At 39.4% G+C, this 13,005-nt stretch overlaps 1 protein-coding gene across 18 annotated transcripts in view; it reads left to right on the top strand.

Annotated features, from left to right (window-relative positions):
* TRPM3 (transient receptor potential cation channel subfamily M member 3) overlaps positions 1-13,005 on the top strand; it is an 829,755-nt gene that overhangs the window by 568,533 nt on the left and 248,217 nt on the right. For all 18 annotated transcript variants that reach the window (XM_068553750.1, XM_068553755.1, XM_068553753.1 and 15 more), the window contains exons 2-3: positions 10,115-10,194; positions 11,555-11,759. In XM_068553750.1, the coding sequence (XP_068409851.1) occupies positions 10,115-10,194; positions 11,555-11,759 (285 nt within the window). The remainder of the gene's footprint in view (positions 1-10,114; positions 10,195-11,554; positions 11,760-13,005) is intronic.

The following is a 13,005-nucleotide window of genomic DNA, read 5'->3' on the forward strand; positions in this document are numbered from 1 at the left end:
ATTATTGCCAAGCAATAATTAACTGATTCATAATGAAACAATTTTCCAAAGAAACATGAAATATATTTTTAAATTGTTCACAAAAATTCTATGAGGTTAACATTAGTATATATTCATAGTACATCTATATAAAATTCTGCCTGTATTCTAAGTGTAATTTACATAGCATGACCTCCTGAAAAAAGATGTTTCAGTTATAATTATAAAGCATAATTTATTGAATTTTTTGCAAATCTAGTGATAAAAATATAATCTAATTTAACTTTATGTTAAGGTGTATATGATTTAAGTTTAGAGGCTATAAGGAGAATTTTAGTACAAATAATTTGTATAATTATATACTAATTATAGTAATTAAAATAATTTAGTATAAATAACCCACAAAGAATTATTCCCCAAAGATGACTGACTAGGAGTGAGAAATTGATATTTCTGCAGAAACAATGTTAAAAATAGAAACAGAAGGAGAGTGTCCTAGGCAAGGCTATGAAACTCTAGTTATGCCATGATAGACCCAGAGTACTGTGTGTTTGCAGCAGAAATTGGCAGTGGGTGATTATAAATCTTGAAATGAAAACAAATAATTATAAAATTATATGACTTTTCTTCTAATGGAAGTGTGAGCAAGGTATGGAAGTGGATCAGTAGTTGTGGTGATTCATTCTGTCTGGCAGTGGCCAGCCAAGCTTGTCAAAGAATACAATATTTTGTGCAGTTAGGAAGAACAAACAGGTGTTTGCTAAGTACAGAAGGAGGAACCTAGCATTCCAGGCAAATGGGACAGCATATTCAAAGGTTGAGGAGTGTGGCACAGCATGGTGCATTAGGGAAATAATCAATAATCTAGTGTACTGGAGCATAATGTGTTTAAAGATTTGGAGGGAGATTGAGAGATTTGAACAGATAGTTTCAGAGGCAGATCCTGAAAGGTTTTAAATACTGAACTGATCTGATCTTGTTGGGGTTGGGGAGCTAAAGAAGGGTATTGACCAGGGGGTATCCTGATTGACTGTTTTAGGAAAACCATGTTGGTGGTATTATGCTCCAGAGGCAGCTGGATTTGTCATGTTCCTCTGGCATTGTTTTACTTTATAGGTCAAGGGCAATTCTGAATATTAGAGAACACAATACATTTATTTTCATGCATTAGAATAAAAACAAGGAGCCAAAGGGGCATTTAAGAGGAATTGGTCCTGTGTTTCCCAAACTTCACTTGCTTATGTGGTACCATCATTATCTACAAATCATTTTTAATCTAATTTATTAAATATTTTGGGTGGATTCATTTTTTCATAACTCCACAAAAGAAAATGTATGTCACCAAGCAATAATATTTATTAAATTACAGGTTTAGCCATTGCTTAAATATTATATATTATTATAAATCCAACTGTTAAAAGAAAAATGCATCTGGGTACCACCTCTGGGAAACACAGGTCCATCTGATGTCATCATCTTACAGGTGAGGAATTGATGTACAAGTAAATCAAATGTTGTCCCTAAGTCACCTTTGTATGCTGACCACGTACCAAACACAGTTCTAGGTGCTGGAGTGACAGCAGTAACAAAATAAAATCACTGCCCTCAGGAACTTACATTCTAGTGGAGGAAATAGACAAAAAATAAATACGTGAACACATGGCATACTGCTAGGTAATGTGAAAAATAAATACGTAAACACATGGCATAATGCTAGGTAATGTGAAGGTAATGTGAAGAGGAAAAGAGAGGGAAGTTACAGAGTAGAGAATGATGACACAGGTGTGCCTTCAGATGGAGTGTCCGGGCCTGTCGGTGTTCCTAATGTGCTGATGGAGCAAGTTGTGGGCAATCTGAGGATGGAGCTGTCCAGGTAGAAGGCACAACAGAAGCAAAAGTACCTGAGAACTTGCCTGACATGCTTAAGGAAGAGCCAAGACAAGCTAGTGGTGGTGCCATGGAAGCCTGGTTTTTAGGACCGTCACCCCCCTCCCCTGCTGCCCCATCAGACATACCCCCTTTCTCTATAGCAAGGGCTGATCAGTACACACCAGTTCCAGCCCACTGCCTGTCTTATTGGAACGCAGCAATGCTCATTTGTTTATATATCTGGCCTATGAGCGCTTTTGTGCTGCAACAGCAGAGTTGAATGTTGTGACGGAGACCATGTGACCCACAGAGAGCCTAAATTATTTACCATCCAGCACTTTACAGAAAATGTTTACTGACCCCTCCTCTATATCATGCTCTTGTTGTCATTGTTGTTATTAAATGTGGACATCACAGAAAGGAATGCTTTGGACATCTTTATAAAAATGAATACAAATCATCCATGTCAAAGTCTAGTTTCTACTTGTAGAAAATCTGATTTCATTTTTTAAAATTGAGTTATGTACCAGTGGGAACTTTTTAGTATATTCTATTCAAGTGTGATCTTTTTTCTTTAACGATGAATTGGAAGAATAAGGTAATCTGCCATTACATGAAGATAGGAGTGAAGAATAACCACAGTTCGCATTACACTTGTGGTTTCCTCTTGTTAGTATTCAAAGTATATTCTCTCTAAACTACATCTGAAACAAGATGGTGATATATCCTGTCAGGAGTTGAAGTTGCATTGTTGGGTAATGCATAGGGTTTTTAAAAGATCTGTGTGGACAGTGTGGCCCAGAGCTACAAGTCTCTTTGGAACTAATTACCTTCTCAAATCAGAGTCCTGAAGATCATCTGTGACCTCATATGAAAGAAATGCTGTGCTGATTTTTACCTCAGGCTTCCTAGTTCACATAGACAGAATGCTCGTGGTTCTGGTGGCAGTATTTTTGTCTTTGGTGTAAAGTTCATAGAAGGTGCCTCATATCCTTTTCCCTATCAAATATTTCTCTCTAGGAAGGAAAAATAAGCGAAAAGAAAAACAGCAACAAAAAATGAGTAAGACTAGAGAGAATAAGGCTAAAAAAAACACATGGGCAGGCTTCCCTGGTGGTGCAGTGGTTGAGAATCTGCCTGCCAATGCAGGGGACACGGGTTCGAGCCCTGGTCTGGGAAGATCCCACATGCCACGGAGCGACTAGGCCCGTGAGCCACAACTACTGAGCCTGCGCGTCTGGAGCCTGTGCTCTGCAACAAGAGAGGCCACGATAGTGAGAGGCCCGCGCACCGCGATGAAGAGTGGCCCCCGCTTGCCGCAACTAGAGAAAGCCCTAGCACAGAAACGAAGACCCAATATAGCAATCAATCAATCAATCAATCAATAAATCTTTAAAAAAAAAAACACATGGGCAATATTTAAAAGACTCAGTATGGATCTGATTGAACTCAAGATTTAAAGTAAGTCAGATGAGGAACTGAAGTAGTATCTAGTGAAGTAGATATCAGATCTCAGTATCTCTCAGATGCCTGCCTGTCAGCCAGCCCTCCCCGTCTTCTTCCACCTCCTCCTCCTCTTCTCTGTTCCCTTCCCTGCTCCTCTCTCTCTCTCTCTCTCTCTCTCTCCAGCCTTTATACGCTAGGAAACTCATCCTGTACATTATAGAACTTCCCTTTCCAAATATTAACCACTGAGCCCTCTCTTTTAACTGAGCTCTTCGTACGTCACTTCCTGAACTGCTCTTTCCTAATGACTTCCCATTATCATAAGGTCGAGCTTAACAGCTGGAAAAAAAAATCTGGAAATCTTCTGACCATATAGAATATAATTTCATGACTATAAATATATGGTTACAGAAGAAAACTTCGGAAAATATAAAAAAGCAAAAGGAAGAAAATAAAAATTAGCTACAGTTTCCACTTTAGTATATTCCCAATCATCTCTGTATCTATTTAAAATTTGTAATTATTCTCTACTTAAAATTTTGTCCTGCTTTTCTCACATAACAATGTGAAAATGTATATTTCTCTATGTAATTAAATAGTCTTCTGAAACCTGATTGTGGTCATCAAACAGCATGAACCATAGTTTAATTAGCCTCCCATTAATTTTCATTTGTTTCCAATTTTTCTGAATTATAAATAACGCTGTGGTGAACATCTTTGTGTGCTCACATCTCTGTTGATTCCCTAAGAATAAATGCATAGGAGTGTTACAGCTGCATAGAAGGATAGGTATCCTCATTGTGAAGGCCATCACTACGCATTATTCTGCAGCCAACTCCTGAAGACTGTCAAAGGGACTTCTCCATCTCATGTTTAATGCTCACGCTCAGTCTGATGATGATTCATTTGCATTTTGCTTATTGTAATGTTTCCTCAGTTGAAAGTCACTAAGTAGTTTGTTGCCCCTTGTCTCCGGGGAAACCTTGGTAAGTGAGAGACCAGAAGATGGGGGAGTTTGAAAGAGATCCATCCTGGAAACAGCAGAGAGGCAGGGAGAAGGCTATGGATCTGATCCAAGCTAGAAATAAGTCACCCAGTTCCCACTGTGATTCTCAGGGAGTGCCCACATAACACATACTAGGTGCTTTGAGAGGAGATTGTGGGAAAATGAAGCTCAAAATGACACTGCCCTCAGAGGTTCACAGCCCACAGAGTTGATGATGAACACACCTCTCAGCTCTGACTTCCATCTGCAAGAAAAGATAAGTCTTTTGGAGGTGAAGTGTTCACATAGTCACTTCTTTAAAAGTATTTTTGCCTTGTTGAAAGTTGAGCTCTCTTCTTCCCCAGTTCGTTCACTTATCTAGCTAAGAACTACTATTATCTAAAAAACTTATTCTTGGAAGATATTTGAAAGAGCCCTTTTGTGTTGTGTGAGCCAGAACCTCTAAGTTGCCCTCCACCCGCCCCAGATAAACACATCACAATGCCACTGCTTTCAGCCTGCATCCATGTGCTGTAATAGTCCCAGCTCATCTTTTTTTAATAGGGAAACAGGGGAGTGTAGGTTTCTAGTCACACAGTTACAGTAGTGGGGGAGGGGCTGCAGGATAAGAAGTGTGATCAGTTGTATTATTATTATTTATTGACATCTCAGAAGTTGTGGAAGGTTACTGACAGACCCCAACTTTATTCTCCTTGGGCTCACATTCAGGGACCCAGCTATCCTTTTGAAACATTCAGAGTTTTTAGCAGTTCCTCTTTAAAGAAATGCTATCATTCCATCCTTTGGGGAGGAATGAACAATGCCGCTTGTGTGTTCAAACCACTCGGAGCATTAATATACTGTTTCTTTAGAAGGATTTGCTTTCCAAAGTTGAACTTTTCAGAACTCAGAACACCTTATCACACTTTCACAAGCCTTCTCTCTGAAAATGGAAAAAGAAAAGGGGGGCGAGCCTGTCAGGACTTGTGCCGGTTAAATCCGATCTCTCCGGGGATTTGTTTTTCTTCTGGCGTCAGATTAGATGTTCAAATCAAGCAGTGTTTGAGGGCTGCGAGGGAATGTCCATGGGATTCTTAGTGAGGCTAATCCCAAAGCAGCACATTCCAAGGGGCTAATCTGCCCAAGTTCATTGCTTACTTGAAACGTCTCTTGGGGGAAGAGCAGGGCAAGTGACTTTTTTTCCAGTGGGCGGTCATAAGAGCATTATTAACGGGATGACCAGCCCCAGACGCAGCAAAATGAAAGCAACAAGAGCTGCTCGTGGGACTGCCTTTGCCACCACCCAGAGTCAATGCTCAGGTAAAATGATTTCAGCTCATTTTCTTCTTGTTCAACCTCCCAGTACTGGATCTGGGGATCTAGAGGAAGACCCAGGGAATGCCAGGGAGATGTTGAGGGAAAGCAAAAGGTAAAAATGAACACAGGCATTCAGTACCTTGGGGTCTTTGGTGTTTTGTTCTGATTAGGGCAGAGTGTACCTTTTAAACCTGAGAGTCTCAAAATGAGGGATGTAAAGTTTTGCTCGTAATTTGTTCCTATAAAGTTAGTGGACGCTTTTTCTAATCTTGCAATTACTGGACTGGATTGGTGTCCTGTTAAGTTGCCCTGCTAAAGGGTAGATTGCAATAGCAGTTTCTGAGACTTTCTGTAGACAGATTTAATACATACTCTATGTAAGTACTTGTAAATCATGTTGCCCGGAGAAGGTCTTAATTCTGTAGCTAATGGGGAGTGGGTGGTAGGAAGAGTCAAAGAAGTTTGAGAGACTAATGTTTGTAGCAGAGTCTTTGTGAAAAAGAGTTGAAACCTTGTTAAATGAAACCATTTTTTTTTCTTTTTTCAGTTCCAATTATTTTGATGCTTTATTGACTGTACATTTGACTTTCAAAATTCATACGTACTTTATTCTTTGAGGGTTATTATTATACTTTTCTTGAAATGTGAATGTCCTCATTTTTGTTTTGAATAAGATGTCCTTTAATTATTAGCCTTTGAAAAACAGTTCCCTATTACACATCACACATGACTGATAATGCAGAAAGACAAGAAAGAAAATAGCCCTTTGCCAACTCAGTCATGGTGATGTGACTGTTCTGCCTTTAGAAAAGTGATTTTCTAAGAGCTGATAGAAGCCACCTTTTCTAAGAGTACATGAGCCCTCCAAAGCATATTTAGAAAGAAGAGATTTTAGGGCATGCTGTTGAAGTTTTGCGTTAGAAGAGAGTTAAAGGGTCAGCTAGAAATATGGCATGTCAAAACTGTTTCATGCTTTCTAACAATAAGGATAGCCATTCTGTGCTAACTTAGTTGGGTGTTGCAACCAAGTATAAAGCTTCACACAGAGTAGTTCAAAGCCTTTGAACAAAGGAAAAGGGAACTAGTTTAGGGAACAAGTTAAATCATGATTATACATCAAATATGCCTTCTCCAAGAAAATGATTTTAAAAATCTAATATCCATCCACACTGAAGACTGAATAAAAGCACAATAAAGCAAAGCCCACAATAAAGCATAGTAAATTATGCATGATATTTGGTAGAATTCCTAATTCATGTGCTATACGTGCACTCTTCCTGTTATGTATTATGCTTTTATTCTCAAAAAGAGAATCCGACTCAATTATGAATGATGGAAAGATTTTTTTACATTTTCTCCCCTCCCAATTTTCTATGCCTTTGCAAGAGAAGCTGTTAGTTTGCTAATAATAAGAAATAGAAACTGATCCTCAATCCCTTTGCTGACAGTGAGGTAGCTTTTCACCTTTGAGAAGGTAATTTAGTTGCTAAACTGCACACAAGTCAGTTTACTTAAAGACTAACAAACAAGTTGACAATCCATATGCAGTCATTCTTATTACACACCATCTGTGTAAACCTTCCAGGGCCTTCCAAGTTGAAACCAGGATCCATGAGTGAGAGAAATAATGGAGGTGCCCTTGAAAAGTGTAATCTATTTGTTGTGGCCCCCAGATTCTCAAGTTGGGAGTCCTGTGTGATTACATTTCTTTGGGGTAGCCGTTATAATGATCCCCCCCTTCTTTTACGTCTTTCTCATATTCTGATGTCTGCCTAATGTCCCACCTCAATCCTTGACCCCAAGGAGAGAGGAACAGAGAGCAGAGTGTTCATTACTCCACTTGTGGGGACTGGCAGGGGGAAATAAGGAGGGGAAAGGTGCATGTATGAACTGGTTCCCAGACATGCCTCTAGAAGGCATCCCAGGCAAGCCCAGATGGCACTGCCCAGATCTAGGGTATTTAATACCAATAAAACCTAATTTGGAGAGGCAGTTGAGCAGAGTGGGTAAGAGTGTGAACTCTGGAGTCAGACTGCTCACGTTCAAACTCTGTCTTCTAATCTGCTGCATCTCTGACTCAATTTCTTCATTGGTAAAATGGACATAATAGTAGTACTTCCCTCACGGGGTTCTTGTGCGGCTCCATGGAGATAATACGTATACAGCGCAATTCCAGGTACATGATGAACCCTTAATAAAGGTTAAGCATTGTTATTACCTACTGAGTGCCTACTATGTGCCAGGTGCTTTCTCTGAATCATTTGCTTTGATTAATACAACAACCCTCCAAAGTAGCTGTGGTACCCTCACGTTATAGAAAAAGCTCAGGAAAGTTAAATAGCTTTTCTGTATACCTTGTTTGTGGCCAGCCAGGCCTTCTGAGAGCATATCATCTCCAGTGCAAAGTGAAATCAATTTAGGTCAGATCTGCTACAGCAGTTTCATAGTAATCTCATCTAAACCTTTATCTGAACTTCTAGTACCAGGCCAACCTAGGACCGGTCCCTGTTCTTGAAGTGAAAACTTGGTACCTAAATAATGATAACAACTCTGTGGCAGGCATTATTTTTGTGCCCATTTTATAGATGAGGAAAACCAAAGATCAGAGAAATTATACGACTTTGTCCAAGCTGCAGAATCCCATGCACGACAACTTTTTCTAACTGCAAACGTCATTGTCTACCCATGATACTGCCATTCCTGCTTTCTCTCAATGAGTATTGATCAGAACTCCCTGAAATTCCCAGATAGTGGGCCACAAAAAAAGGGAAAGTATGCTCTCCCTTTTCTGCTCCCCAAGGTGTAGGAAAACTTGGTTGCAGATGTCCAGTGAGGAATATTTTTACCATCTATCTGCCAAGAGATGTTATCAAAGAAAGTATTCAGTTTCTAGGAAAAATCACAGCCTATGAATAGTTTAACTTACAGGCTTTTTACAAAGATCTTTAAAGACTGGTTATCTATGATGCTAAGCTCATTTCTGCTGCAAAGATGTACCCACTAGTTTTTCCTATGTATTTGAGAAGAAAAATCTTTAAGAATAGACACTGGGGCTTTTTCCATGCCCAGATGACAAATGACTGCAAATGTTAGTTTTGTGGTGTGAGGGCGCAGAGGGCCACCTGGACCCAGGGATGTCTGTGGCAGGGTGGGTGCTCCTTTTCACGTGGACAATGTATAAACACTCAGAAATTATGCAACCTGATTGTAACCATGACTGAAACAGGATGCAGGTCCTTTGTTTCCCTCAAGCATCCCCCCGCGTTGCTACTTTTAAAATGTGCTTTGTCATGAATATAAGACAACTGCTTCCTTCTGTGCCACATGCTCGCATAGACTCCACTGTGAGAGAGGAGGCAGGTGCAATATTAAAGGGTTGAGGGCAAACCAGACCTTAGCACAACTTATACAGACATTTGGGTCCCTGGCAGAGTCAATATCAATTACAACCAACAAGCAGGGGCTTTTAACAGTTAACACTGGTCATTGGGACAGGCCAGGTAAACAGCTTAGTTGCGCTTTGGTCCCGTATATTTTAAAAGTAGCAATTTGGTCCTGATGCTGGGTTAGAGAGAAGAGGATGCCATGTAGATACAACATTACATGTTACTCTAGCAACTTCTGTTTTAAACACGCGCTTAGAGAAGGAATCTTCTGAGTAGCTTACTGGATTTCGTAGGAGGCTCCGCTACTGTTTCAAATGCTGCTAAAAAAAGGGATTAAGGGATGAAGGATGGACACTGCTTTGGAACAAGGATGGTACAGTTTGTTGAAACTTCCTTCATCCTTCTGGGAGCCCAATCTCAGTGGCCAGGCTTCTGGGTGGACAGTCCCAACAGTGTTCATTCTAAGAAGCCATGTTTGCTGTGCTGAAAGGCATGTGGGATGCCAAAAAATGTGGTATCTTCCTTCCTTCCAAAGGCATTACCTGTGAAATTTTGGACTGTGATGAAGACATTTATCTTCCTATGTTTCCATTTCCTTTTTTCCCCTCCATATTCAAACATTGCTAATTTGGATTTTAGAAAAAACATGGTGATGGATTAGGGCTCGAATTATGTAATTTCCTCACCGTTTTTCTTTCTTTCTATAAGGAAAATCTAATGGAAGTGTCAGCCATGAAAACCGTATGCTTATTTAGATATATTTCTTCCTACCACTGAATACTTGTTAACTAAAGGGTTATAAACATCCTGCTCTATGGCTTTCATTTTCTCTGTAAATAGCATTATTTTTCTGTTCTTCAGAAGTCATTATGAACTTGTATATAGTTTCATTACTAACATTTTTTATTATGGTCATTTCCTTTAACTCTCATATTATAATGTTAAATAACCTAACCAGCAGATTCTGGTAATAATTGATTTTGTTATATGCATGGTTTATGTGTGAAGTAACCACAATTTCAGTTCAGTTTATGAGACACTAGTCTCTTAAGTGATTATGAAATTTTGCTTTCTAGTCAAAAATACTTAAAGGTTGTGTTCACCTTTCCTCTTCTTTTTTTTTTTTTTTCAGGCTCAGAAGTCCTGGATAGAAAGAGCGTTTTATAAAAGAGAATGTGTTCACATCATACCCAGCACCAAAGACCCCCATAGGTAATCTTGCTGTCTCTATAATGTAGCAAGAACATGAAGTAGCAATTATGGGACCAAAAATATGATACCAATCACTATCCATTGCAAGAGAACGAATGTTAAAGATCATTTTTTAATTGTTGCTGGACATCTTTGAAGCAATCTCATATATACACACCATGTAATATGCCATGCCTGCAGTTAATTGTCTGAGAGCCTGTACAAAATAAAAGCTACACCATTGGGAAGGGAATTCATCACAGTCTATAGGAATGGGATATATATATATATATATATATATACACACATACATACATGAATGGGAGATATATATATTTAGTGTGGTTACTGGTTTTCCCTTTCTAGCATTTCATCAAAATGCTTACTTTTTACTAAAATGCTCTGCTACAGTGAAAAAGAGACTTTTAAAGGAAATACTCCTAGCAGATTACTAATTAGACTGCAGACCTTCAGATTTCTATCCAATCACATTTTTAATATTCTGCTTACCTTCCTGAAGATCAACAGTATATAAGGTGGGAAGCATTTGGGATAAGGTAACATATGAATGTCTGGAAACGCCCTTATGAAAAGGCAGTATAATGGAGTAGTTTAAAATATAGACTCTGGAATCATATAGACCAGCTGTATAACCTTGAACAAATTACCTAACCTTCAAAACTATAATATTTTACCCGTAAAATGAATGTCACACTGTTAGTATTTAATAAATGATAGCTCTGTATCAGCATTATTGCTAATAGTCATAACAGTGCTAGTAGTAAAGTATGAAGGACATTTTCATGGTATGAGGGGTGAATTTTGTTTTCAAATACCTTGTGAATAATTTTTTCATTGTTTCTTCAACAACACTTAAGCTGCAGATCTTCATTCTCAGAATTGGATATATGACAGAGTGTCAATTGGGAAAAGACAAGTTAGGTTGTGACTCACATATGATTGAGAGTCCTTATTTAAATGTACCTGTTAAAATTCTTCCCTCAAAGCTGTTCAGTGTCCTTCGTGCAAGATTTGATAGATGGGAAGAGTGAGAAGTAGAAAAATCTACATGGTGTTCATTCTTTTCGTTCCAATCCTGAACAATGTGGCAGGTGTGAAAGGGGGTAGGTGCAGAAGGATGGGAGGCATGTTACAGCCTATACAGCTAGAGGAAAATGTGGAGGGGCCAGAAAAGAAAAGAAATATATGTCAAGTAAATCCCAAGTTCACCATTTGCCAGGTATGGCCACGTTATGGTTTCCACCTGAAAACTGACTCTCTGGCTTGCTATGGTTTGTAGGTTTACTCCAGCAGGTTGCCTTCAGTGTGTATTACAGTTGTTGCTAATACAAGGGGTTCACTTTGACCTCTTATGTTATAGGTGTTGCTGCGGGCGTTTAATAGGCCAGCATGTCGGCCTCACTCCCAGTATCTCAGTTCTTCAGAATGAGAAAAATGAAAGTCGCCTCTCCCGAAATGACATCCAGTCTGAGAAGTGGTCCATCAGCAAGCACACTCAACTCAGCCCCACAGATGCTTTTGGGACCATTGAGTTCCAAGGAGGCGGCCATTCCAACAAAGCCATGGTAATCAGAAACCATTCAGTCACTTCTCAAATTCTGTCTCAAGTCCTGCAAAGGAATGGTGAAGAGCTGGAGATTTAGTCTTTGGGCTGAATCCCAACTTTGCCAGTTCCTGGCTGGGTGACCTGCTCTAACTGTGCTGCTCCTGTGCAGCTCTGCCCTTCCTCTGTCAAATGGGGCAAAGAAGACCTTCCTCTCTGGATTTTTGAAATGATTAGTATGAGATCAGACACAGTGACTCTTGTTTTTAATAATAATAACAAGTAGCTTTCTACAGTTATCCACTGTTCATTATTTTATTTTCTGGGTCTTATCCATTGAGACATGTTTTTCTAACTCCTTTGGTAAAAAATATCTTAACTTTAGGTCTCTGTTTCATTCTATTGGTAACTAGCATTTCTCTCAATTCAAGGTAGAAATGATCATCCCAGACTATTTCCTTCCCTGTTCTAACAGAGATCTTGTCATCCAAATTGAGTGCTTTTTCTTCAAGCAGCTGTGTTCAATAATGTTCTCAATAGAACAGCTCCATATGAAAAGCATTTTTTTTTTTTTTTTGGAAAGGAGGCAGTAGGAAGTATACAAATTTTACTTCTAAGAGTTGTTGCTTCTAAATTTTAGCTTTCATCATGGACCTCTCCCTACTTGGCTGACAGATTTTGCCAGGAGAAAAGTCTACCATGTGTTTTTGGAAATTCTAGAAATGCTGTATTCCAACAAGCTTGCTTCTAACTGTTGAGAGAGAGTTAGTTAGTTGAGGGTGGAGCAGTTGGAGGTGACTGTTCTCAGGCATGCCACGGAGTTTTCTGAGTTTGGAGAGGAAATTTTGCTTAGAGAAGCATACTGCAAAACGCAGGAGAACTCACTTCACACCAGTTACAGTCTAAAAATGTGCAATAAAGCCACCTCTCTTGTCTCTCTCCTCTTCTCTCCCCTTTCCCCCATCCCCCCCTTCCCACTGCAGTATTTTCTTCACCAAGAGTAGCTGACCAAGCTATTCTCACAGTTCTTCCCTAAGAAAATTAATTCTGAGCAATATACTGAAAAGGAGGATGCTATGTGCAACCCCCAGAAAGGCCTGGGGAAAACAGAGAAAGGGTTAGGTAGTCTTGACCTGGACAGAACCAAGGGAAATGAAGATTTGGTAACTTCCTCATCCACTTAACGGATGGATATGCCCACACAAGATCCTTAAGGGTTCCCAATTACAGTACAGTCCCCATTCACAGTATGAGATTGAACCATATGC

This window comes from Eschrichtius robustus, chromosome 10 (assembly GCF_028021215.1).
Source record: "Eschrichtius robustus isolate mEscRob2 chromosome 10, mEscRob2.pri, whole genome shotgun sequence".
Taxonomy (NCBI): Eukaryota; Metazoa; Chordata; class Mammalia; order Artiodactyla; family Eschrichtiidae; genus Eschrichtius; species Eschrichtius robustus.